The sequence below is a fragment of the Lethenteron reissneri genome, chromosome 69 (genome assembly GCF_015708825.2).
Source record: "Lethenteron reissneri isolate LAM-NWPU_2019-01 chromosome 69, ASM1570882v1, whole genome shotgun sequence".
In the NCBI taxonomy this organism is placed as follows: Eukaryota; Metazoa; Chordata; class Hyperoartia; order Petromyzontiformes; family Petromyzontidae; genus Lethenteron; species Lethenteron reissneri.
The window spans coordinates 9,615,324-9,642,920 of record NC_083847.1 but is presented as its reverse complement, the minus strand read 5'-3'; the positions used below and the strand labels follow the sequence as shown (position 1 = coordinate 9,642,920).

Here is a 27,597-nt window from a genome sequence, read left to right as displayed (position 1 = left end):
ATCTACAACTTCTGGCTGTCGATCGATGATGTTGCTTGCTGTTGTAGTAATTACTGGCGAAACGTGACGGTACTCGAATTCTAAATGTTGTAGTGGGTTTACTCTCCCACACAATAACCGATTAGTGCTGAACAAGTAACGAATTGGCCACGTTTTGTTTACGTGACAAACCCTAATTAACTGCCTGTATCGGCGGTGGCGTGTTTAACGACGTATTTATATTTACGCGAAATAACCAAAATAAACCTTTATCATTGATCATATTGGTCGCGAAAGCCCTACCACGTGTTGAACTGAGTGTTGTAATTATTCAAATTTTCAATTCTACGAATGCCCCGGGGGCTCATTAATTTAGACACTCTTTCAGTAAAGTCACGTAGGTATATTTTATTTTATACCTACGTGACTTTACCGAAAGAACCAGAGTATTTATTCGTCTCTTTCGTCCAATTTGTGTCCTCCGGCTGTGTGAGAACTTTTGTATATTGTTTTTTTAGTGGTTACCCACCCCCCGCCCTTCTCCATTGTTGAAGAAACAAGTCTCACAGCTTCCTAAGACCATCCTCCACTTGGGTAAATTGGTTTTATATCAAGTTGATCTCATCAAAACCTCTTTTATTTCCACTCCTTACGCTAACTAATGCTAATTGCTTTTTTTCCCCCACTTTCGAAACGCAATTAACACATGTGTACGCTTGCAAGAAGCGACGACATTCAAAATACACAATGCCACTCTTTATACATTAATTATTGGAAAATGCAAATGTATTAGCCAGCACCACACCCGACCTTGGGTCGCCAGATTCGTAGTGCAGCGCGCTAACCGCTACACCACTGCTACCACGTAAAGCCTTAACAGACTTTTGGGGCAAGTGCTGTTAGCGAGCACCTATGAAGGCTCGGACGGCACACGAGGGGTTTGGTGGACAGCACCACGCCCGAACACCTTTGTCTCCCCAGTGGCGATACTACTACACTAGGTACTCATTTGAGGCTGAGTCGACCTAGGGGAGGCCCAGGACCGTCTCCGATAATCGTCACTGGTGTTGGCCGTGAGCAGGAATCGAACTCGGGTAACCGGGTTCGTAGCGCGCTACGCTACCGCTCCCCAGACACACAATGAAATAATCAACAACAACCGCCATTCACCACTAAGTGGCGGTGACGTCACCACGACGCTTGTGCCAGGCCATGTGCACCTTGAGGCCACGTGAAGTGTCGAACGCCCGCTGGCAGGAGGTCCCGGGGCAGACCCAGCAGGTGCCACGGGTCACCTGACTGAGATTACCGATATGACTGGCTGATGCACCACCTGTGCACCCTACTGTGCCAAATGAAAGAAACACACAGACACACACATGGGTGGGGTTGTGTCGTTGACTTCTCTATAAAACGGGTCTCGCTCTCTTGTCCAGAGCCATCGGGACTTCTCTGGACATCCTCCTCCTGCTCCACCACCTCATCCACCTCCTCCTCGACACCTTGAGCCAGAGAAGTCCCGCGCAGACCTCCTCCTCCATCTCCTCGCAGCAGTAGCAGCAATGTCCGTGCGCGTGTTCGAGGGCACTGAACTGGCCCGCCTGTACAAGCGCTACCGGCCCACCCTGCCGGCAGACGTCTTGACAACCCTGACCGACTACGTGTGTGCAAAGGTACGTGAGCTTTACTCTCGGAGGGTGTATGTGTGGAGCGAGGCTTTACTCTCGGATGCGACACAACGCCACCCACAAATTCACCGCAAAGCAACGAGGTTGTAGCGGTTCCATGGGAGTCGTGTTTGATGTTTTTCTTGCCAAATTTGACTTTACACTATGGGGACCTCATTTGCCAGTAAAAATATGATAATTGGTTCTTTACCCTTCTATCTGGCAACAAAACTGACACCTTTTTACAAGGAGTCATGTTTGCATAGACCGCAATACCTGCAGTCATAAATACAAACAAAAGACATAACTCTGATAATGTGCACTGTCCTTGAAGTTGATTGGTCCACACCCGAGACAGCTTTCCTTCGAGCCTAGTCTCACATGGGTTGGACCAGAAGACGCCAAAAGGCGCACAACTCAAAGACAATGCACCATCAGAGTATGAGAGCTCGGGGCAAGCATCTACACTATGGGGACCTCATTTGCCAGTAAAAATATGATAATTGGTTCTTTACCCTTCTATCTGGCAACAAAACTGACACCTTTTTACAAGGAGTCATGTTTGCATAGACCGCAATACCTGCAGTCATAAATACAAACAAAAGACATAACTCTGATAATGTGCACTGTCCTTGAAGTTGATTGGTCCACACCCGAGACAGCTTGCCTTCGAGCCTAGTCTCACATGGGTTGGACCAGAAGACGCCAAAAGGCGCACAACTCAAAGACAATGCACCATCAGAGTATGAGAGCTCGGGGCAAGCATCTACACTATGGGGACCTCATTTGCCAGTAAAAATATGATAATTGGTTCTTTACCCTTCTATCTGGCAACAAAACTGACACCTTTTTACAAGGAGTCATGTTTGCATAGACCGCAATACCTGCAGTCATAAATACAAACAAAAGACATAACTCTGATAATGTGCACTGTCCTTGAAGTTGATTGGTCCACACCCGAGACAGCTTTCCTTCGAGCCTAGTCTCACATGGGTTGGACCAGAGACTAGGCTCGAAGGAAAGCTGTCTCGGGTGTGGACCAATCAACTTCAAGGACAGTGCACATTATCAGAGTTATGTCTTTTGTTTGTATTTATGACTGCAGGTATTGCGGTCTATGCAAACATGACTCCTTGCAAAAAGGTGTCAGTTTTGTTGCCAGATAGAAGGGTAAAGAACCAATTATCATATTTTTACTGGCAAATGAGGTCCCCATAGTGTAGATGCTTGCCCCGAGCTCTCATACTCTGATGGTGCATTGTCTTTGAGTTGTGCGCCTTTTGGCGTCTTCTGGTCCAACCCATGTGAGACTAGGCTCGAAGGAAAGCTGTCTCGGGTGTGGACCAATCAACTTCAAGGACAGTGCACATTATCAGAGTTATGTCTTTTGTTTGTATTTATGACTGCAGGTATTGCGGTCTATGCAAACATGACTCCTTGTAAAAAGGTGTCAGTTTTGTTGCCAGATAGAAGGGTAAAGAACCAATTATCATATTTTTACTGGCAAATGAGGTCCCCATAGTGTAGATGCTTGCCCCGAGCTCTCATACTCTGATGGTGCATTGTCTTTGAGTTGTGCGCCTTTTGGCGTCTTCTGGTCCAACCCATGTGAGACTAGGCTCGAAGGAAAGCTGTCTCGGGTGTGGACCAATCAACTTCAAGGACAGTGCACATTATCAGAGTTATGTCTTTTGTTTGTATTTATGACTGCAGGTATTGCGGTCTATGCAAACATGACTCCTTGTAAAAAGGTGTCAGTTTTGTTGCCAGATAGAAGGGTAAAGAACCAATTATCAAATTTGACTTTCTGGATCCACCGGGTTATACGGGGAGATTACAACATTTTTGCACTGCCATTTCACGGCCATCGCATAGGCGTGGTTTTATCCCTATTCGTCACATCGATTATATTCCTGCGTATGGCAGCAGGAGCTGGATGCCTCGGTAGAGATCTGCTGGTCAAGAAGTAGCTGTGCTTGTATTCCTCCTCTGTTAGAGGAGTGCAGACTACAGTGGCTAGGGGATGTTAACTCCCTTGGCTGGTATGCAGGAGGTCGTGGGATCGATCCCGACCCTTGACGCCTGCTGCATATTTGGATTTTCCGCGTCTCTCTCTTCCCGTGGTTGCATATATGTTTCTCCAAGCCCTCCGGTTTTCCCCTCCACATTTAGAAACATGCGTTTTAGAGTTTTTTTTTTTGCTGCTACAAATGTACATGTGACGATAATATGGCCACTCGTTGAACTATCATTTGTGATAGCCAGGTCGATTTTTTTAAAGAGCTATACAGCTCAGTGGGGTCTTACACCTGCTAAAATAAAAGTACTATAGTTTAGTTTTTAGTTCAGTAGCTTATGCCGTATTTTATTTTAAATGTAATATCACCTCCACTCAAGAGGTATCAAAACCATTGTACACTGAAATGAAATGCATTGACCAATAAAAACAATGATGTTCACGTAAAAGCCACGAGTCTTGCACTCCCTCCATAAACAACACCGAGGCTCGTAGCGCGCCCGTTCACCGCAGGAAATGCATTCCAGACCCTTGGAGCACTGCTTGAGAAGGACCGACCCCCTCCCCCAGCGTCGAGCGCAAGAGCCGAGGCTAGGAGACTTGATAAGTTAGTCCTGCTCCTGCAGAGCGTGGTAGTAGTGTATACACACCGGTCGTATGGCTGATCAGTCGGGGCCCGAAGGTGCATTGGTGCAAGACCATGCAAAGCTGAATCGTAGCATCGCAAATAGAGAAGCCAACGAGAGCTGGACACCACGGGCCTGGTGAGACCCCACGTTTGTAACATGTCAATTGGTATCTATGGGACTTGTTTTGCCAAGTATCAAAAGTTTGCGTCTCTCTCCTCATGGTGAGGAGGATTTTACCTCTGGGATTTCCGTTCCACATTTTAGAAAAAAACATCACCACGCGTTTAGAAAGTATGTGGTTGCTGAAATGAATTTCCACAGGATGGTGATTAATCTACTTCGTTGAGCTATCATTTTTGATAGCCAGGATCCCTACTGACAAAATAACTACACAGCTCAGTGAGGCCTTACCTGGTGAACTAAAATAGTTTAATCATTTAAATTGTGTACCACTGCTAAAAAGCAGCAGCATAGCTGGCAGCAATTTGCATATCTTAAAAAGTGTACCACAACCAATACTTATCCAAAATCCTCCCCTAGGCCACTTGCCCTATCTTACTTGGCCATCTCTGCAATTACAATCCGCCTCCTCCGGCCTCCATGCAGTGACGCACCCATTCACCACCTCGCCTGCCTAACGCTTGCAACACTCACACTCTGCTCATCAACCCGCTTTATAAATGTCTTATCACCATAAAATAAACTATTAAACTATATATATGTTTTTATTTTACCAGCGACCTGGCTATGCCTAATGAGAGCTGCTCAATGAATTGGCTTATCATCATCATGTGGACATTTATAAGCAGTAGCCAAATGCTATTAACGATTGATGTTGATTCTAAATGTGGAGAGAAAATACCGGAGGATCTCGAGAAAAATCCATGCAACCACAGAGAGAGATGCAAACTCAAAATATACAGCAGGCATCAGGATCGGGATCGAACCCACAACTTTCTACATACCAAACGAGGTGGTTAACATCTCCTAGCCACCGCAGCGCTCTGTTTGTCATCTGGCTGTGAAGCTCAAACCTCATTCAAATCTAGAAGCTCAAACCTCATTCTCTCGAAGAGTGAAGTTCACCGGATTTAAGAGTATAAGCAATTAGGAAATAACAATTACTACCCAGGAACAATTTTTTTCTAAAAAATGTGTTACAGTGTTATCAGAGCATGCATATATGTTGAACTTCTTTCGCACCGTACATGGCAAACCGAAAAATCGGAGGTTTGTTTTCATGTTTTTCCGCAAATAATGTGTGGTGAATGCACACTTGATGCCTTGCAATACTGGGTATGATCTATTTGGTGTTAGAACATCTTAACACAACTGTTTTATGATTGCCAGAAAGGGTAATGAAACCATGAAACCCATTCTGATCCTATTTTTCATCAATACGTGACATTGATGAGCGTGCATTTCTTTTTCACTCCCCACCAAAACGGTGGCTTATCTTTTTCAATGTTCATTTCCATAGGATCAGAATGAACATTTTAGCGAGGCATTCCTCAGGGCAAAGAGGAGAGTCGGAGACACGCCGAGAGCAGCCCGTAGGGTCGGGACAGGGAGTTATGTAATAGGTGACGTATCGGGAAAAAGGCCTTCTTCAGGAGGCACAACAAAGTTGGATAAAAATTGAACACGCGGATGTGTTCATAAAAGGCTTTTGTGTTAGATTTCAGGAATTTAAATGTATTCTGCCCAGGCGGGGCAGAAACGCTCAAATAACACAGGCGTTAGTGTGCATTTTATTTCAGTAAACGCTATCAAAGTGCAGAGTCGCACCATCATCCCGCACAGAAATCCTCTCTCATCAAGACACTCAGAAGGTTTCAGATGGTGAAAGTCTGAGGAGTGAGATTAAACATGTTTAAAGAAGCGCTACAATTTACGGTTTCAATGATGCATAAAACAGGGCACTGAATGCCCAAACCAAATCAAATAGCAACAACGTTGGAACTGATCAAGCAATTAAAACTATTTTAAAAAACTGCACATTTCGGGAGTAACTGACAAAACTAGCCAGATTTTTAGAAAACAAAACATCCAAGGTGAGATTTAATTGTGTGTGTATATATATAGCATGTTGAGCGGTGGTGTAGCGGCTAGCACGCTGCCCTACCAACCTCGGTACGCCTGGGTTCCATTCCCGCTCATAGCTAACAAGTGGCAATTATCTGAACCGGTCCTGGGCCTGCCCATAGGTCGACTCCGCCTCCAAATGAGTTGTACCTAGGTGTTGTGTGTAGTCAACATCGCCACTTGAGAGACGAAATGCAGCCAGGCGTTGGTGTCAGTCACCTCTTGTGCCATGCCGGCCTTCACAGGTGCTACTCGCTAACAGCACCTGCCCCAAGAGTCTTGTGAGATGCAAATTGCATCTCACAATTGCTTAGGAACGACAAATCAGGTGGATGGCTGCAATGGCCTTTTATCATCACAGCGCATAGGCAAGCAGAGATAGTCTGGCCTCTATGCTCTGAAGAAGGGGAAATGTCCCTAAACATCACTCAATTTATTTATTTCTGCCGTTTTAAGGTCACAGAAATGTTTGACAAATGTGATGGGTTTTGTTTCTTCAAAATGTTATCTGCCTCGACTGATATGCAGGAGTTCGTAGGTTCAATCCCAACCCTGATGCCTGCCGTACATTTTGGTTTGCATCTCCCTCTCTCCGCGGTCGACTTGATTTTTTCCTCTGAGTCCTCCGGGTTTTCCCTTCCACATTTAGAATAAACATAACCACACGTTTAGGGTATTTGTCTGCTGCTATGAATTTCTGCACGACGATAATGATTAGCCCACTTCTGAAAAAAACGACACAGCTCAGTGGGGCCTTACCTGGTGAACTAAAATAGTTTAATCATTTAAATTGTGTGCCACTGCTAAAAAGCAGCAGCATAGCTGGCAGCAATTTGCATATCTTAAAAAGTGTACCACAACCAATACTTATCCAAAATCCTCCCCTAGGCCACTTGCCCTATCTTACTTGGCCATCTCTGCAATTACAATCCGCCTCTTCCGGCCTCCATGCAGTGACGCACCCACCTACCACCTCGCCTGCCGAATGCTGGCAAAACTCACACTCTGCTCATCAACCCGCTTTATAAATGTCTTATCGCCATAAAATAAACTACATTTTACCAGATAGGCAACCTGGCTATGGCTAATGATAGCAGCTCAATGAAATGGCTTATCATCATCATGTGGACATTTATAAGCAGTAGCCAAATGCTATAAACGATTGATGTTGATTCTAAATTTGGAGAGAAAACACCGGAGGATCTCGAGAAAAATCCATGCAACCACAGAGAGAGATGCAATCTCAAAATATACAGCAGGCATCAGGATCGGGATCGAACCCGCAACTTTCTACATACCAAACGAGGTAGTTAACATCTCCTAGCCACCGCAGCGCTCTGTTTGTCATCTGGCTGTGAAGCTCAAACCTCATTCTCTCGAAGAGTGAGGTTCACAGGATTTAAGAGTATAAGCAATTAGGAAATAACAATTACTACCCAGGAACATTTTTGTTTTAATTGTTACAGTGTTATCAGAGCATGCATATATGTTGAACTTCTTTCGCACCGTACATGGCAAACCGTAATAATCGGAGGTTTGTTTTCATGTTTTTCCGCAAATAATGTGTGGTGAATGCACACTTGATGCCTTGCAATACTGGGTATGATCTATTTGGTGTTAGAACATCTTAACACAACTGTTTTATGATTGCCAGAAAGGGTAATGAAACCATGAAACCCATTCTGATCCTATTTTTCATCAATACGTGACATTGATGGTGGTGGTTATAACGGGGAGATTAATGGGTCATGCGCTGAGTTAGGGAAATTGAGTGAGTTTTGAGTGTGAGAGGAAACTAGTGAGTGAAGGTGAATGTTCAATATGGAGGGGAAGTTTGTTCCAGTGGAGGGGAGCAATAAAAGAAAAAGAGCCAAACATGGATTCAGCGCCAGGAGAAAGAGGAACGGAGAGAGACAGCAAAGATTGTGAACGTCGAGGGCGAGAAGGCACGTAGAAAGAAACAGGCGTGGCAATATATGGTGGGATTTGTAGACCAGGGTGGGGAATTTGAACCGGCAACAGTCATACACAGCAAGCCAATACAGTTGCGCGAGGAGGATAGACATATGGAAATTAAACGGAAGGTTGAATATGAGTTGCCCAGATTTGTTTTGGATTAGTTGAAGGGGGGATAAAGAGTAAACCGGCAGACCGAGCATAAGAGAGTTGCAATAGTCCAGATGGGTAGAGAAGGGGATGGATTGGAAGTTTTTTTTAACGCTTTTATGAAATGTACTAGTAATGGCAGAACTCCACGACTCCAGGTAGTGGCCCCGAAGCTTGGCATAACGTAAGGGACCGTGGTGATTTACAGCCAACGTCAGTTGAGCGTGGACAATTTAGATCAAAGCCGAAACATAACATATTAAAAAGAATGTTTAATATCTTTATGATAGAATATAGTATTGTCATCAGTGACATAAGTATACCAAGTTTGCAATCGATACCACATTGAGAAGTGGGTTAAAATTGAGTTACAAGATTTGAGGATACAACAACGACAACAACAAAAGACAGTGAGTTAAAAGAAAGCGTGTAAAAAGAGAACCTGGGTTTTAGAGGAGTTGATGGCAAGGGAGTAAAGTGACATCCAAGACTGAAGGGTGGTTAGGCAGACTGAAAATGCGAGAAGAGAGGTCAGAGTAAAAGTAGAGAAAAAGAAGAATATTTGGATGTCGTTAGTGAAGAAGTGGTGGGAGATGTTAACAGAGGAGATACGTATTTCGAGAGGAGACATGTAGAGGAAGAAGAGAAAGGGGGCCCAGGAGAGAGCCTTGGGTGAAGGAGAGGTGCAGGAGGGATTGCAGGAGACCAAGGATGAGTGTGAAGAGAGATATAAGTGGAGCCATGATAAAGCAGAGCCGGAAATGTCCAGATTAGAGAAAGTAGAGAAAAGAAACGATGGCCAGTGTCAAAAGCCGAGGAGAGGTCGAGGAGAATGAGCACTGAGCAGAGACGTGCGTGAGCCGATTTGGTGAAGTGGTTCTGGATGGTAATGATGGTGATTTCTGTGGAGTGGAGCAGACGAAAACCAGACTGGTGGAGAAGGTAGAGGGAGTGTGCGCATATGAAGTTATTGAGGCGGGAGTGGACAAGAAGCGCGATAACTTTGGAGAGGAAGAGAAGCAGGGAAATGGGATGGTATTTGGAGATGTAGTGGGCATCGAGGGAGGGTTTCTTAATGAGAGGGGTGATGATGGCCAACTCGAAATTAGCAGAAAAGGGACTGGAGGATAGATAAATTTTGAAATGGGAGAGTAGGTAGGGAAGGATAGAGGGAATGACGGAGGAAATATGGGAAGCAGGGATATGGGCTTTGGAGATGGTAATGGAGAGCTCCTCCAGAGTCACGGGGGTAAGTCGGTGAGGGCAGGTGGAGTAGGGAATTGATGAGAGGCTGAGGGTGACAGGGGGCAGCGGAGGTGGCAGTGTTAGAGGACGCGATCCAGTTTTCTGTGACAGTGAGGGCAGTTAATTTAAGAGAGAAAAGCATCCAAGGTGGTAACAGATGTATTGCCCACGGAATGAGAAAAACACCCCCAAAGCATAATGTTTCCACCTCCATTTTGACGGTGGGGATGGTGTTCTTAGGGTCTAATTTGAGGAAAAAATCAGTGCTAATGGGGTGGGGGATGGTGTCGCAAGTGGGGGTTTGGTGATGAGGTTTGACAGTCGGGAGCCATGACGGGGATATCTGGGAAATATGAGGAGTGCACCTACAGTGAGGGAAAAAAGTATTTGATCCCCTGCTGATTTTGTACGTTTGCCCACTGACATAGCAATTATCAGTCTAGAATTTTAATGGTAGGTTTATTTGAACTGTGAGCGACAGAATAACAACAACAAAATCCAGAAAAACGCATGTCAAAAATGTTATAAATTGATTCGCATTTTAATGAGGGAAATAAGTATTTGACCCCTCTGCAAAACATGACTTAGTACTTGGTGGCAAAACCTTTCTTGGCAATCACAGAGGTCAGACGTTTCTTGTAGTTGGCCACCAGGTTTGCACACATCTCAGGAGGGATTTTGTCCCTTTCCTCTTTGCAGATCTTCTCCAAGTCATTAAGGTTTCGAGGCTGACGTTTGGCAATTCGAACCTTCAGCTCCCTCCACAGATTTTCTATGGGACTAGCAGAAGTACCCGGCGTTGCCCGGGTGAAAAATATATTTCTTAATAACCTTACATATATACACAGATGGGCTGCTACCCCTGCCCCCCCCCCCCCCCCCAGCCACGATTACCTCGGCCGCTGTGCAGTAGTATGTACGGCCTATAGTGTGGTGGGTTGCCGAGGCCTAGTAGCGTGCAGAGCCTCCGGCCTCGCCTAAATTGCCCACCCGGCTGAGGCTCGGTACCGGGGCCGTTACCCCCCCCACCCCCCGCGCTACAATAATACTGTGTAATCGCTATAATTTTATTATCTACCGACCCTATAATAGTAATTGCACACATTGGGGTGGCGGGGGAGTGAAGAGGACGTGAAACTTTGATGAATTTACCTCAGAGTCGCGTGGTGGGTGTCGAGGCCTAGTACCGTGCAGAGCCTCCGGCCTCGCCTAAATTGCCCACCCGGCTGAAGCTGGGTACGGGTGCCGTTCCCCCCCCCCCCCCCCCCGCGCTACAATAATACTGTCTAATCGCTATAATTTTATAATCTACCGACCCTATAATAGTAATTGCACACATTGGGGTGGGGGGGGAGTGAAGAGGACGTGAAACTTTGATGAATTTACCTCAGAGTCGCGTGTTAATGCGTGCGCCTATTTTTAACGGGAATTAAAAATGGCGTCCACCCCGCGGCGAATGCGTCGCTATCCGTTGCCAGGGGCAACCGCCAGACCAATCGTGTCTCGCAAATCCCTGACATTTCGTCCAATGAAACTGCGTATGGTCCGATACACAGACACACACACAGACAGATAGATAGACAGATTTGCGATTTTATATATGTAGATTTAGGCCATTCCAGGACCTTAATGTGCTTCTTCTTGAGCCACTCCTTCGTTGCCTTGGCCGTGTGTTTTGGGGCATTGTCATGCTGGAATACCCATCCACGACCCATTTTCAATGCCCTGGCTGAGGGAAGGAGGTTCTCATCCAAGATTTGACGGTACATGGCCCCGTCCATCGTCCCTTTGATGCTGTGAAGTTGTCCTGTCCCCTTAGCAGAAAAACACCCCCAAAGCATAATGTTTCCACCTCCATTTTGACGGTGGGGATGGTGTTCTTATGGTCATAGGCAGCATTCCTCCTCCAAACACGGCGAGTTGAGTTGATGCCAAAGAGCTCCATTTTGGTCTCATCTGACCACAACACTTTCACCCAGTTGTCCTCTGAATCATTCAGATGTTCATTGGCAAACTTCAGACGGGCATGTATATGTGCTTTCTTGAGCAGGGGGACCTTGTGGGCGCTGCAGGATTTCAGTCCTTAACGGCGTAGTGTGTTACCAACTGTTTTCTTGGTGACTATGGTCCCAGCTGCCTTGAGATAATTGGCAAGATCATCCCGTGTAGTTCTGGGCTGATTCCTCACTGTTCTCATGATCATTGCAACTCCACGAGGTGAGATTTTGCATGGAGCCCCAGGCCGAGGAAGATTGACAGTTCTTTTGTGTTTCTTCCATTTGCGAATAATCGCACCAACTGTTGTCACCTTCTCACCAAGCTGCTTGGCGATGGTCTTGTAGCCCATTACAGCCTTGTGTAGGTCTACAATCTTGTCCTTGACATACTTGGAGAGCTCTTTGGTCTTGGACATGGTGGAGAGTTTGGAATCTGATTGATTGATTGCTTCTGTGAACAGGTGTCTTTTATACAGGCAACAAGCTGAGATTAGGAGCACTCCCTTTAAGAGTATGCTCCTAATCTCAGCTCGTTACCTGTATAATAGACACCTGGGAGCCAGAAATCTTTCTGATTGGGAGGGGGTCAAATACTTATTTCCCTCATTAAAATGCAAATCAATTTATAACATTTTTGACATGCATTTTTCTGGATTTTGTTGTTGATATTCTGTCTCTCACTGTTCAAATAAACCTACCATTAAAATTATAGACTGATCATTTCTTTGTCAGTGGGCAAACGTACAACATCAGCAGGGGATCAAATACTTTTTTCCCTCGCTGTATACGCTGGAACTCCTTTCCCTTCGAGGTCAGGACTTTAGAGACACTGCAAATCTTCAAAATATTTTTCTCTTCAGTTACTTTTAAACGTCTATATCACTTATTTACTTGGTTGTTAACTGTTTCATGCCTTTGCATGAATAGCACCCTAAGCATGATGATTGAAATGCTGCGACGTACATCCTGCAACTGCCCAGTGGGCCTTACCTGGCGTTAATCAATTGCCAGGTATTGATATGATGCTTGATGTCACAACGTTTCAAGCCCATCAAACTACTCCCTTACACAGCCGTCGGCAGATCGCAGATTGTTATATGCTCTGCACGTCAATGAGTCGGCTCGTGACCCCCGTTGTCTGTGGCGCATTGTGAAGGGTCCTGCTGCACGCCAACCACCCATCAACCAGTCAATCCGGACTGTGCACAGTACTTGGGACATTCTTCGCAAATAACATAGTGACGATCGAGATGGCAGTTTCTAAGTTGAAGGCAACAACATTCTCCTGGTCTGCCATCTTTGTTTTATCAACCTGGAACCAATGAAAAGGTCAACACTGGCAACAACGTCGGTGGCAGAGGTGTTGATGTTAATCGCACGCCTAAAAAATAAAGACATCGCCACTCAACTACATCCGCACGTGGATTTTCAAATCGTTCTTGGACTCGCTCATTGCCACCGATTGTCCACCCGGATTTTTTTCAGTGGGGGGGGGGGGGGGGGGGGTGTTTCCCAGACCATTTAAAAATTGTGCAGGTAACACCGCTCCTGAAAAAAGTTGTCTTGAGAGCCATAGTAACCCTGCAAACTGTGGCCCGATTTCAAACTCGAGTTACTTAAAAGGTCATGGTGTCCCTTTGTCTCAAGCAGTTACTTGAGAGAACACGATGGGACTGAGGACAGCGGTGGCGCATGCGCGAAATGCTAGTGGTACAGTATGTTATATCATAAGTCAGCGAATTGAGTGCGAAGCAACGTACATCTAAACGACGTATATTAGGGACCCCCCTGTACAATGGAAGTCTCATTGATCATATACTGTGGAGGAGGTTTAGCATCCTTTTCAATCGATTGAGATTATAAGATTGATTTTCTTTCGCCATTATAAAGTTCATAATAGAGATCCTTTTCGACGTGCATTGAGTCAAGGTCTACTTTGAAAGACCACAGATGATCCTTTAGCTCTGTCACATCCTATTTGGTTCTTTTGGTAAAGTCACGTATAGGTATAAAATAAAATAAATTAAATCACGACATTTCGGGCGCAACACAAGCGTCCGTCATCAAGTGGGACAACCACAGCAAGAAACAATTACTGAAGTGGGCAAAAGGGCTGCCGTGACAATCGTCTATACAGTATAGGTAAGAGAGGGGGGAGGAGCAAGGGAGGAGAGATAGAGAGGGGGGTGTGGGGTAGGGGAAGTGGAGCGCTGTTCGAGCGTTTGGAGGACGAGCAGACAAAATGGCGGTGGGGGGGGAGTGGGCAGGGCTGGGAGTGAGAGGCTGAAAAAACTGGAGATGCGGATATGAAGGCAACACCGTAAAGCAGTTAAGATTTTACCTGGTTAATAACATCCTTCCAATTATGCTCAATTTGTATCCATCTTCTTGGTTGAAGTTATGTCTGTTTATATATCTGGATGGCTTCATGAACAAACCTTTGATAGTAGCCCGAAGGATTGCAGAGTACCTTAGTCTCGGAAAAAACAATATCATGAGAGCACACAGCGTTATAACAATGGTCAGCAATGCAGAGGAATTGATATTGCCGTGTTTCAGATTTGCCTTGTGTTCGCGAACACGGTCCGAGATATGTCATTTCGTTTCCCCAATGTAACAGCCACCACAGGTGCAACTTGGTCTGTAGACTCCAGGATTTTGCATATCAGGAATGACATCCTTCACAGATGGGATTAGATCACGGATTTTGTGTACTCTATTGAATCAGACCTGGATCTTGTGTTTTATTTAAGATTTTGGAAATCTTTTGGTAACACCAGCTATGTATGGTAACGTGATGGTTTTGATCGGCATCTCAGGGGGTTGTTTCTCCATGGTTGGACAAACAGCTTTGCGAATAATGCGGTCCGAGTACCCATTCATCTTGAGGGCCTGGTGTACATGTTCCAGTTCACTGGCTAGGTGATGTTGGTCAGAAATGCAGTGGGCCCTATGGTGTAGTGTTTTGATAAGGGCATTCTTTTGTGCTGGATGGTTGTGGGATTCCGGTTTCAGATAGGAATCTGTGTGGGTGGCATTCCTGTAGACAGTGTCCCAACGAGCCATCAGGTCTCTTGACCTGATGGCTCTCATCAGTGAGGAGCGCTCCACTTCCCCTAACCCACACCCCTTCTCTAGATCTCCCCCCTTACTCCTCCCCCCTCACTTACCGATTTAGCCTCTTGTCACGGCAGCCCTTTTGCCCACTTCAGCAATTGTTTCTTGCTGTGGTTGTCCCACCTGATGACAGACGCTTGTATTGCGCCCGAAACGTCGTGATTTAATCTATTTTATTTTATACCTACGTGACTTTACCGAAAGAACCAAAGAGTATGGATCCCTGCAGTCACGAAAACCTAAAATCTCTGTCACATCCCAGTTTGCCTACCCCCTCTCTCGCACTATAGAAACCATAGCCACGTTACATGCTCGGACTTTCAGCAGAAAATAATTGTAGAAAGGCTCTGTTTGCAAACGGGATATATTGTTAAGCCGCCTAATCCCATGTGTGCGTGTGTGTAGACGGGGACAAAGCCCACCCTCGTTGTGGACGTTGGCTGTGGGAGCGGCCAGGCCACGGAGCTTCTGGCTTCTATCAGCACAAAAGTGCTGGGGATCGATGTGAGCCCATCGCAAATTGAAGAGGCGATGCTCGCCAAACATCCTGACAACATCACCTACATGTAGGTTCACAACCACACGCTCAGAGATACAGGACCCTTCGGCCTTCCATGGGCATGCATTCAAACATGCACACTAAGTGTGTTTTATAGGATTGAGTGAGTTAAGAGAGATTAGAGGCTGATTTGGTGGACGATGTTTGTGTACTATATCATTCCATATAAACAAAAAAACTAAACTTTTTTTATCTTACCGAGTAAGGTCCAAATGATAGATCCGCGAAGTGGCTTATCACGTGGACATTTATAACAGCCGAATTCTTTAAAGGCACAGATATAAAATGTGGAGGGAAAAACTGGAGAACCCGTAAAAAAATCCACACGACCACAGGGAGAACTTGCACACTCAAAATATACAGGTGTCCAGGTCTGGATCGCGAACCCACGACCTCCTATATACCAGGCGAGATAACTAACATGTCCTAGCGACCGTGGGGTCATAATATTGCGGTGGCATCCACTTGCCCTGCCACCAAGTAAAGGATCAGCAACAATACATCTGTCTGAAACATCGATGTTTCTTTTTTTATATCCGTTTATTGCAACCCTCTAACTTTAGAACAATGCAATGTTTTCAATGTTGTGGTCTATTTCACACCACCAAAGAACACGCTTGTCACGTGCGTGGGAAATTAAACTCACTGGGAGGATCAGTAACAAGGTAGAGTAACTTTCCTTTGGATGTATTTATAACAGATTGGACACCATAGGAGATGGCAGTTTTTCAGTATGATTGTAACATCGATGGGCATACTACTACTATGTGAGCCAGGAGACCATGGCACACCGTCTCTGGCTCTGAAGTCCGAGTTCGATTCCCACTTACGACCACCAACAAGGGCGACGATTATCCGGACTGGTCCTGTGCCTCCCCTCGATCGACTTGGCCTCAAATTAGTTCCTTGGTGCGGTGTGTAGTAATCATTGCCACCGGTGAAACAAAGGCGGCTGGAGGGTGTTATGCTTCGTGTAACAATGAACGAGCCACGATGCACATTCGGTTGTTTTTTTCGTCCCCCCCCCAACCCCCCATCGTAGGGTGGGGCCAGCTGAGACCCTTCCCGTAGATGATGGCTCCGTGTCGCTGCTGACCGCCTTCGTGTCAGCGCATTGGTTCGACCTGCCAGCCTTCATGCACGAAGTCCAGCGGGTGCTGCAGCCGCGTGGCTGCCTCGTGATTTACTCCTACATGTACCCATTTGACATCGAGTGTGGAGTTTTCTCGGAGAAACTCACACAGATCCTGTGGAAGGTGATAACATGCAACTTCAATATCAGGACGTTGTGCTTATTTTTGCTCGACTTTCTTTATTTTTGTATCCGCTTGAACCTTTCACGCTCATTACACACACAAAGTGCATGCCACAAATGAACCACAACACCTTGATGATCTCAAGGAGCATAAACCATCATCGTGCCTACTCTGCTCATCTTCAGCAGCAGCTGCTTTTGGCTGACCATCGCACAAAGACAGTATATGGAACAAGTGGGTTAATAACAGTTAATCAATTCTAGATTTGAAGCTTTCGTGACTGCAAGGATTCATATTCTTAGGTTTTTTCGGTAAAGTCACGTAGGTAAAACATTAAAATTAATAAAAGTAAAATAAAATAAAAATCACGACGTTTCGGAGGCAACACAAGCCTCCGTCTTCAGGTGGAACCGTCACAGCCCGACAGCTGTATCAAGTAAATGAGAGATTACAGGAGATACCACTCCGTATCGATGGGTATTACCTTGTTATCTCGGCATCTCTTAATTTTAATGTTTTACCTACATGACTTTACCGAAAAAACCTAAGAATAACAGTTAATCAGTCATACGATGCCTTGACACGGCATACAAATGGAAGGTGTATTAATAATATTTTTTTCAGCAGCACTAAGACTAGCTGTAAGAACGGTTACTTATTTTTATTTCTCTCAATGTCAATAGATTCTCTAATATAATTAGTCTTGGCCAGTAATAATTAGTTTTCCACAACACATGAAACGTTTTAAAAATCACTTGAATGTCCTTGTTGACAAGCATGTTCTGCAACTGCCAACAGTTGTGTTTGTGAGCATTTAATATGTATTTGCTGTTCTTTTATTCTCATGCGAATATCTAATCCCGTCTGATGTCAGAGTTGTCGCTTGGTAAAGCTGGTTGTAATTACTGGCGACACGTCACAGTAATGGAACTGTTTTTGGGGGTTATACTCTCCAATGCACAACTGGTTTAGTGCTGAACTAGTAACTAATTTGCTGCATTTTGTTTTACGTGACAAATCTTACAAATGGGCTGTGTCAGGGTGGTGGTGGTGGCAGGTTTAACGACACAGTTATATTTACATGATCGAACCCAAAAAACCTTATGGATAATATTGGTCGCTAAAGACTACTACTATGTGTTAAATTGAATGTGGTGATTGTCACCCACCAATGATTTGTGCCTTGCAACATTTACATGGACAAGCCCTGGCCTGGTTACACTGGGGAGAGGCTCGTGACATAACAATACTTATTATCTTCTTGGTTCTTTCGGTAAAGTCACGTAGAAGGGAAGTGACTTAGAAGGGAAGTGACTTTACCGAAAGAACCAAGAAGATGAATCCCTGCAGTCACGAAAGCTTTAAATCGAAATACTTATTATAATAAGGCCACAATGTTAACTTAATGAGTTGGTCTCACGCAATGTGGTGATGTTACATGACTGACGAAAATGGTGGCAGCACCGATTCAATGGCCACAATCGCACGTTTTACTCTCATCAATTAGAGAAAACGCCACCGAAGGATTGTAACCTTACCGTGGAGGTGGGGTTTGTGTGTTCCAATGACGCTCAGAGCTATGCCGCCTGGAGTCTTGTACTCCTGGTAGGATCTCCCTTGGCGAAAAGGTCTGGGGGAGGTTCCAGACAAATAACGGTAAAAAGCTTGGTGGCTGGGTGACCCACGTATTCTGGTCGGGCCCAACCTGACACAGCTACGTGGCACGGTCCTGTGGGTCCACCATCTGCAGGATGAAGGGCAGGTGCAATGCCAGTATGGCAGGGAGAGGAATGGTCTCAGACAGATTGAATCTTGGCGATGGAGACTAGCTATTGGGATATGTAATGTCGCATCACTGGGGGAAAGGAGCCAGAGCTGATGGAGGAGATGGAAAGGTACCGACTAGACGTAGTCGGTCTCATCTCCACATACAATATTGGCACTGGAACCAAACTTCTCGATCGGGGATGGTCTCTCTCCTATTCCAAAGTAACTCTGGGTGAGAGCCCCATGCGGGTGTGGGGATAGTCAATCCCCCATCTGGGTGCTGTTCAGTTGGAGTTTGTCTCAGTGGATGAGACAGTCACCTCAATGAAACTTCGGTTCTCAGAAAGGAAAACTCTGTTGTCTGTACTTATGCACCAAACAGCAGTTCATAGAATTCGGCCTTTTGAAGACGGTGGGTGCAGTGCTCCACAGAGTGCTGCCTACCGACTCCATAGTCTTACTGCTCAACTTCAATGCTCACTTGGGAAACGATGGAGATACCTAGATAGGCATCAATTGGAGGAATGCCCCCCTTGATCTGAACCCGAATGGAGAGATGTTATTGGAATTCTGGCTCGTCAGGGAATGTCAATAATAACAAACACTGTGTTCGAACACAAGGATGCTCATAAGCGTAATTGTTACCAGAGCACCTTGGGCAGAAGGTCAATGATTGACTTTATAGTTGTATCATTGGACCTAAGGCCGTATGTTCTGGACACTCGGGTGAAGAGAGGAGCAGAGCTGTCAACTGTACACCACATGGTGCTAAGTTGGATCTGATGCTTGGGGCACTAACAAGATAGACGTGGAAGGCCCAAACGAATAGTGCAGATTTTCTGGGAAGGTATGGTGGAAACCCCAGTGCAGAAATATTTCCAATTCCACCTCCCGGGAAAACTTTTCCTGCACTCCAGGGGAGGTCGTGGACATTGGCCTGAAGGAAGCTGGTACCTAGCATGGCGGCAACCCTAGGACCCGCTGGTGGACACCAGTGGTGAGGGAAGCTGTTATGTTGAAGGAGGCTTTCAGATTAGAGCGCTAAGCCGCAACATTTACAATCTGAGTACGATGTTTCACCAGTAATTACAACTAGCTTCATCAGGCGACAGCCAGAAATACTCAGATTGTAAATGTTATGGCTTGGCTCTCCAACACACCAGTGTGCTGTACTAGTGACAAATTGGCATGTTCTGTTTACGTGACAACCCTTACTAGTTGGCTGTGTTGGGTGGTGGCGGGTTTTAACGACACATTTAAACTGTACGTTATCTAACCCAAAAACCTCTTATGGATTTACAGAACTTTGAAACTGATGTCTGCCTTTATGGTTTTCCAATGTTTGCACTCAAAAAACACATTCCTCCGGATTGAGTGAGATCCAGAAAGAAAGATTGGCGTCGCAAGTCAATGCCGTGACAATTTAAAATGCCGAAGAAACCCCCGGCAATTTGTATTGGCCATTGCCGAAATATGTTGAAGAACCCCCTGGGCCTAACGAGTTCAATGTAATTGTCTATTGTGGATTGCTGTTGTTGTTAGGTAATCGAAGACCTTCGCCCGTACGAGAGTCACAAGATGAACCACGTGCGTGAAGATTATACTGCCATGTATGAGGCCATTCCGTTTGCGGACAAGAAGAGGTTTGAATGTTTTAATGGCCAAAACTGTAAATCTGTAGAAGGGGGGGGGGGGCGTTATCAACATTAAAAAAACGAAGCAGCTGGGAAGGCAACATTGTAGAAGATGCCTGGGTCTTTGAGTCTGGGGCCAATTGAACTTAACCATAAAAGTCCAAGACAGCGTTATTTGGCTCCTAATGCTTAGTTCCCCCCCCCCCATTCTCATCCCGCATTTAATTATTATCAGTGTCTTGCCATGAGGCAAAGTATGAATACTGTACTCTTGATTATCCACGTGCGGTTTATTCGATTTGCAGATTAACTATGCACCTGAGATTGACTAATAACTCATGGATTTTCCCTTAAGCCCAAATAATTTAAAAACATTGTTATTCATTGTCATTCTTGGACATGTTTATCACAATTCACGCACTTAAATTTAACAAATATGTTGCTCTGGTTAATCTGAAATCCACGAGATCAGCTCTACGATACAGTAGTTCCATATCTTTACAACAGTGGGCTGAGTTTGATATTAATAGGCGTGGCTCTGCTGTCAACTTAGTAAGCCGAGTCTTCTGCTGCTCAGGAGTAGGAAAGTGTTAACACTGAGCACGAGCATTGATCGTTAGTATTCATTCTAAATATTTCTTTTAGTTCATTTAGTTCATTAAAAAACAAAATTTTCTTAGCATTTTTTGTATAGAAAATTTATATTTTTTGATTATCCGCCATTTTGAATTATCCGTGGCTGTCATACCCTTCATTAGCGGAGATAATGGAGTCGTACTGTATATATATATTTTAAATGACAGAGCAGTGCAAAACACCTGTGTTAGAGAAGAGCCCACAGAAGTGGCTATTACAGAGCCACTTCCTGACATTCCTTCTAGTGACATCCGGTCCACACCGTAAGGGCAGCATGTTACCACCTGCATTGCCACTGAGAGCAATGTTCACCACATGACATTTAAAGCAATATACCAGAAAAGGAAGACTTGATCACAATTCTGGCAAATGGTCCAATTAAGCTGGTGGTTGTAATCGCCAACAAATCGTCAAATTCATTGTAAGTATTGTAGTGGGTTTCATCTCTAACAAACAACCGGTTAGTGCTGAACTAGTCTCTAATCGGCACGTTTTGTGCACGTGGGTTAACAATTCATTGATAGTTACGCAATCTAACTAAAACACATTTTATGAATTCCATGAATGTCTGCTCTACGTCTGGCATGTACAACTACCACGTGGTCTTACCCAAACAAATGTGGTGTTAATTCTAGGTTTGTTATTCGATTAAAGCTTAGCAAAGCAGCATGCAAGTTGTGTTTGATGACGCAAGCTTCATGTTTATAACGTACGTTTCATTAGTTAACTTTACAATTTAGGTTTTTGTAATGAAATACAAAGCCAGTTCTGCAGTCGCTGACAGGCGAGTCAAAGTGTCTTTAAGGAGAGTTAATTATGTCGGCATTGCTGGTTTCTCTAAATCATCCGCAGGCTGGAGAGCGTCAGGTTAATTGCACTCGTCAAACTGCCGGAATTCATGGGGTTAATCGGTAGCTTCGCCGAATACCAGGCGCTCAAGGCTGAAGATCCTCTTGCTGCACAGGCCCTGATGGAGGACACCGAGAAAAGGTAAGCTCCAGTAATAATAGATCGATTTATATTGATGCGTGATAATCTAGCTTCTTCCAACATTATCTGGTGATTCCAGGCCGATCCGACAAACCCAGTCAAAAGACTGTAACCCAGTCCGGCAATCGTAAAACACATGGTTGTGTTAAAACAAAAGCGTAGTACTACGTACATCTGACTTGACTTGTGTTTTCTTGTCAATCAACCTCCATCGACAGCAGTGTGGTGTGTGGAGCAGGGTGCAGTGATTTAATAGCGGCCCTTTACTGCATTGGCATTGCTGTTGCATTGGATTGTTGCTGCATTGTCATGCTGCCCCGCCCATGCTCTTATTGCTGCTGATACTTGGGCTACGCCCATCTTCAAACCTTCATAAACAGTTTGCCTTTAGAGACTAAGCCCTTTTCCTGATGAAGACCACTTATGTTGCGATCGAAACGTCGTGATATTTGTATTCACTTTATTTTCATTATTATTTTTTCTATCTACGTGACTTAACCAAAAGAACCAAAGAATATGTAGACACGTACTCTTGACCCACAAGCGCCGATCTGCTAAGCAATTTGCAGCCACGCTTCATCACATGCTTCACGTTTTGCTCACTATGATTGGCTGTTACAATCCTGACCTGTGTACGGGGGGAGCTAAAAGGGGGCGGGACTCTGTTGTAAATGGGCGTAGCCAGACGCACTTCAGCCATGCCTAGACACAACGTGCTTGTCACACAATTCCTCGCCTAGACGTGGACAAAGCAGCTGCAGGCGATTGATGAGAGTGATTTAGTTTTTTTGCGCAACTGGACACATGAGTGTAGATCCAGTTTCACAGACATCAATGATCAATACGCGAATGGGTATTGATAGGTCAGATGGTCTACTCGTTGCATTTCAGAGTTCAAGAGACTCTGGGTGACGCAGCAGCCTCTGCTGAAATGAAGATCATGGTGAAGACCGTTCTGCTTCTGAGCTGCAACAACTCTCAGAGCTCATAATGCCACTGCCGTGACTGAGGGCTCAAAGCCACCTTTGTTGCAAACAATACAGGGACTCCTCTACTTAGGAACATTCGATTTACGAACTTTCATAGATATGAACAAACATCTCCGTATGTCCAGTTGCCTGTTCGTACCGAGAGTCGTAAGTTCAACTGCCACTCTATAGATGGCGGTGGAGGCATCTACATCTGCAGAACACGAAGAACCATTGGTATCTACATCTACAGCAGATTATACAACTTGTAAAGCCATTCCCGTGTTTAGTCTATTTGCCGTATACCATGTTTGGAATCGACAGGAGTAAAGTTGGACTTACAAACAAATCAACTTACAAACATACCTCTGGAACCTCACTCGTTCGTAAGTAGAGGAGTCACTGTCGTGTCGTTTCAAATAAAGCAACATAAGGGATTGCAGTTGTGATTGTCTGTGTCGTTTACTTATACTTTTTGAGTCGTCAGGAATGCATTTTCGCGCATTTTTAAGGTATAACTCGATTCTAACAGTTTGGTAAATAATAAGATATATCTAACAAAGATGGGTCACTACATTGCGTGACTTTCAGATGCACTTCTGCGGTCATCTGTAATGCTCTTCCGATATTTGGAAGCTACTGGAGCTGTGCACATTTACATAATCTAGCTTGACAAACTCATTTCTTTAGAACTGATTGTTGTGTTTAGTTTCTCCTTCCCCGGCACCTTCAATTTAGCACCGTTGGATATGTACAGTGCGAAAGAAATTCAATATACATACAAATGTGGCCATGAGATAGGTCTTGCCATTGTGACTCATTTTTAAATCCTTTATATTAAGTTCGCGTGCTTGCTTGCTTGCGTGCTTGCGTGCTTGCTTGCTTACGACCGTGCAAATCTTTCGGTAGTTTTTTAACCCACTTCCCGTGATCCAATCGAGCTGACATTTTGCACACAGACTCGTTGTGCGAGACAATTAATGTTCGTGAAAAAAATTTCCACAATTTTACACTGTTTAGGGAAAACATTAAATATTTAATTACCAATTGCATAATACTGGCAGACAATCATCTGACCCATAGGTGGCAGCCATCTCAAGCCAGAGGACGAGAGGACTCTAGCCGCCACGCATATAAAGGATTTATAGTGAAAAACTTAGTTTTTACGGGTTATACTTATTCAAGTTAAATTACTAGAATTAGAATGCTTATTTAGCCTGGAGGAGGAATCCGATGAGCTATGAAGCTCTGTTTCACAGATGTCCAGTAGGGACACGGAGTCAGACAGTTACAAACAATAAATAATACAAAAACACGAGTGCAACGTATAAGAAAGTTAAACCAATAGCTTAAAAAGTATATACAATAAAACGAAAATTATCTTACCAGTCAAAGCCCACTAAGCTATTAGTTTATTTTTTTAGAAGCGACCTGACCACATTATAGCTCGTCGAAGTAGCGTATCGTTTGTAAATTTATAGCAACAAAATACTCTAAATGAATCTGTCTAATTGTGGAGGAAGAAACCGGAGGACCCAGAGAAAAAAAATCCACCATGAGGAGAGACGCAAACTCCATACAGTTTAACATGTAGGCTTTCGCGACCAATATCATCCATAAGGTTTTTTTGGGTTAGATTGCATCAATATATAAATGTGTCGTTAAAACCCGCCACCACCAGACAACCAACTAGTAAGAGTTGTCACGTGAACAGAACATGCCAATTCGTCACTAGAACAGCACACCGGTGTGTTAGAGAGCCAAGCCACAACATTTACAATCTGAGTAAGACATTTCGCCAATAATCACAACTAGCTTCATCAGGCGACAGCCAGATTTGTGAAGTCCACCCGTTTCGTTCCTTATATAGAGGCATAGATGTGGTGACCACACCTCTGCGCTCTTGCGCAAAGTGGGGTTTTAACGACACATATTTACGCGATCTAACCAAATAAACCTCATGGATGATATTGGTCGCGAAAGCCTATGTGATATAACTACTTTGTTTCATCAAACCTACGTATTTATTAACATATTTATTCACGATTAACAACCAAATGGATGCAAGGATGCAGTAAAGGTTAAGAACCGTTGTGCTAGATGGCATCAGGAGTTGGTTGATGCGTCTATAGTGGCAGTGTTCTTTACTCAGCTTGTGTCTTGTAAGGGGCCGCCAGAGGCCCGCGGTGGCCTTGCAATGAAGAAGACTAAGCTACACCACTGCTATACACTACGATACACTACATTACTATATACCTCACTATACACCTCACTATACGCTATACTATACACTACTGTACACTACACGACTATGTACTACACTTATATACGACACTATACACACCACTACACTACACCAGTGTTCAGTGTGAGACATTGGTGCGAGGGCCGCCACTCATTTAAACTATTGGGGCTTTGTCAGAGCAGCAGCACGATGATGATGGGGGGTGTTCCCACCGTGTGTATTAGGAATCTCCTCGCCAACCGCGACATTTGCTAGGAACCTAACCCCCGCGGTTGGCGAGGGATTGCTTGTACAGTCGTTCCTCGGTTAACGTTTTTAATACATTCCACAAAAACTGTTGACCGAAATAACTTCATAACATATAGGAATTACACATTATAAGCGTTAATCCGTTACCAAGACGATCGCAAGTTAACGTATTTGACCTCAAAAACAGTTTATAACATTTAAATGCCCAATGCCAATTAATAAACATTATAAGAACATGTTAAAGGATGAATATGAATCTAAATATAAACGGTTGGCCCTATCCCTCTCTTCTCGTGATCATGACGATGGGACAGGCCGTTGTGTTCTGTCCTCTTGAGGATCGAGTGACTTCACCACCGAGGGGCGCCAGATGATTGTGGAACGATAACTCTGTTTCAAAATGTTCTTCTGAGGAGCATTCGAGTCTGTACAGAGTCAATCTGAATAGCTGCCCTGTACCCTGAATTGATTACTCCACTGGTAGGCGTGGCCTACTGTGCAGTTACGTGAGTTTATGGGTCCAATACATTGTCATCATTAACTGTATTCATAATTGTAAGTGTGATTCATTACATTAGGCCCATACCGGATACATAAAGAAAACCAATTGAGGTCGAAACCCGCTGATAAATAGGACGTCGCTGATTGGCTTAGGGCGTGGCTCAGCCCAACTTCCGAGCGCTTAGATTAGCCGAAATTGGCGCCACCATGTGCACAACGCAAACACGCTACCGTTAGGGGCCAACCATTTAGTACTTACCCAAAAATCTGTCAACTTGACCCTTCCCCCCCCCTCCCTGTTTGCACGCGTACTTTGTACACTTCCCCCCCCCACCTGCGTACATACGCTTAACGTACCCACCCTCCCCCTCCAAATCCTATAGAACGGCCGATATTTAATACACACAGAAACAATCAAATATTACAAATATTAACGTGTTTAAGAAAACAAATTGTCCATCGCCGGTTGCATTAAATAATTAAGTTGCGTACCTTAGCCACTTATTTTGCTGAGCTGCGTGATGTCTGCAGTCAGGGGCACGGTGGAATACCAGTGACACCTCTCCCACAGTCCTACTTCTCACCGTAGTACTTGTCTGACAGATGAAGACACTGAACCGCTGTTCATTTGAAGGCCAATGTAGACAAATGATTATCGAGGCTTCACCCCACCCCCGTTTCCTATGCGTACGTACACTTTCAGTAGACCCCCCCCCATACGCAAACGTACGCATTTGGGTTAACCCCCTCTCCCCCTGCATACGTACATACTAAACTAGCATAAGTACCCGGCGTTGCCCGGGTGAAAAATATATTTCTTAATAACCTTACATATATACACAGATGGGCTGCTACCCCTGCCCCCCCCCCCCCCCCCCCAGCCACGATCTCCTCGGCCGCTGTGCAGTAATATGTACGGCCTATAGTGTGGTGGGGTGTCGAGGCCTAGTACCGTGCAGAGCCTCCGGCCTCGCCTAAATTGCCCACCCGGCTGAGGCTGGGTACCGGGGCCGTTACCCCCCCCCCCCCCCCCCGCGCTACAATAATACTGTCTAATCGCTATAATTTAATTATCTACCGACCCTATAATAGTAATTGCACACATTTGGGTGGCGGGGGAGTGATGAGGACGTGAAACTTTGATGAATTTACCTCAGAGTCGCGTGGTGGGTGTCGAGGCCTAGTACCGTGCAGAGCCTCCGGCCTCGCCTAAATTGCCCACCCGGCTGAGGCTGGGTACAGGTCCCCCCCCCCCCCGCGCTACAATAATACTGTCTAATCGCTATAATTGTATAATCTACCGACCCTATAATAGTAATTGCACACATTGGGGTGGGTGGGGAGTGAAGAGGACGTGTAACTTTGATGAATTTACCTCAGCGTCGCGTGTTAATGCGTGCGCCTATTTTTAACGGGAATTAAAAATGGCGTCCACCCCGCGGCGAATGCGTCACTACCCGTTGCCAGGGGCAACCGCCGGACCAATCATGTCTCGCAAATCCCTGACATTTCGTCCAATGAAACTGCGTATGGTCCAATACACAGACACACACACAGACAGACCGACAGACAGACAGATTTGCGATTTTATATATATAGATGGATGCCCCCTTGGTCAACATTTGCAACGTTCAGTCGAAACCATGAGGGCTACTATAGGAGGCGAAACGTTAACCACAAAAAACGTAAACAAATGTCACTGTTAACCGAGGGACTAACTGTATATGTGTTTAAAATATATTTACAGTAGATCATCGTATGAAAAAATAAGAATAGGATTTACCCCTACGTGACTTTACCGAAAGAACCAAAGAGTATGGATTCCTGTAGTCACGAAACCTTCAAATCAAGATTTACCCTTTCTGGCAATAAAAGAGGTGTTAAGATGTCCAAACACCAAATAGAAACCTTTTGCAAGGAATCATGTCTGCATTAACCACACATACTTGT

The 27,597-nt window shown here is 44.9% G+C and overlaps 1 protein-coding gene across 1 annotated transcript; it reads left to right on the top strand.

The window, feature by feature from the left end:
• The first annotated feature begins 539 nt into the window (after positions 1-539).
• On the top strand, positions 540-22,992 carry LOC133360587 (putative methyltransferase DDB_G0268948). Its single transcript, XM_061579393.1, has 7 exons — positions 540-573; positions 1,416-1,652; positions 15,248-15,408; positions 16,444-16,657; positions 19,967-20,067; positions 21,547-21,684; positions 22,576-22,992. The coding sequence occupies exons 2-7, from the start codon at positions 1,542-1,544 to the stop codon at positions 22,673-22,675; spliced, it is 825 nt and encodes a 274-aa protein (XP_061435377.1). The 5' UTR covers positions 540-573; positions 1,416-1,541; the 3' UTR covers positions 22,676-22,992.
• The last annotated feature ends 4,605 nt before the right edge of the window (positions 22,993-27,597 follow it).

Coding starts and splice junctions, on each gene's coding strand:
- LOC133360587 (XM_061579393.1), top strand. CDS start 1,542: ATGTCCGTGCGCGTGTTCGAGGGCACTGAACTGGCCCGCCTGTACAAG. Junction 16,658..19,966: donor TCACACAGATCCTGTGGAAG/GTGATAACATGC, acceptor TGTTGTTGTTAG/GTAATCGAAGACCTTCGCCC. Junction 20,068..21,546: donor CCGTTTGCGGACAAGAAGAG/GTTTGAATGTTT, acceptor AATCATCCGCAG/GCTGGAGAGCGTCAGGTTAA.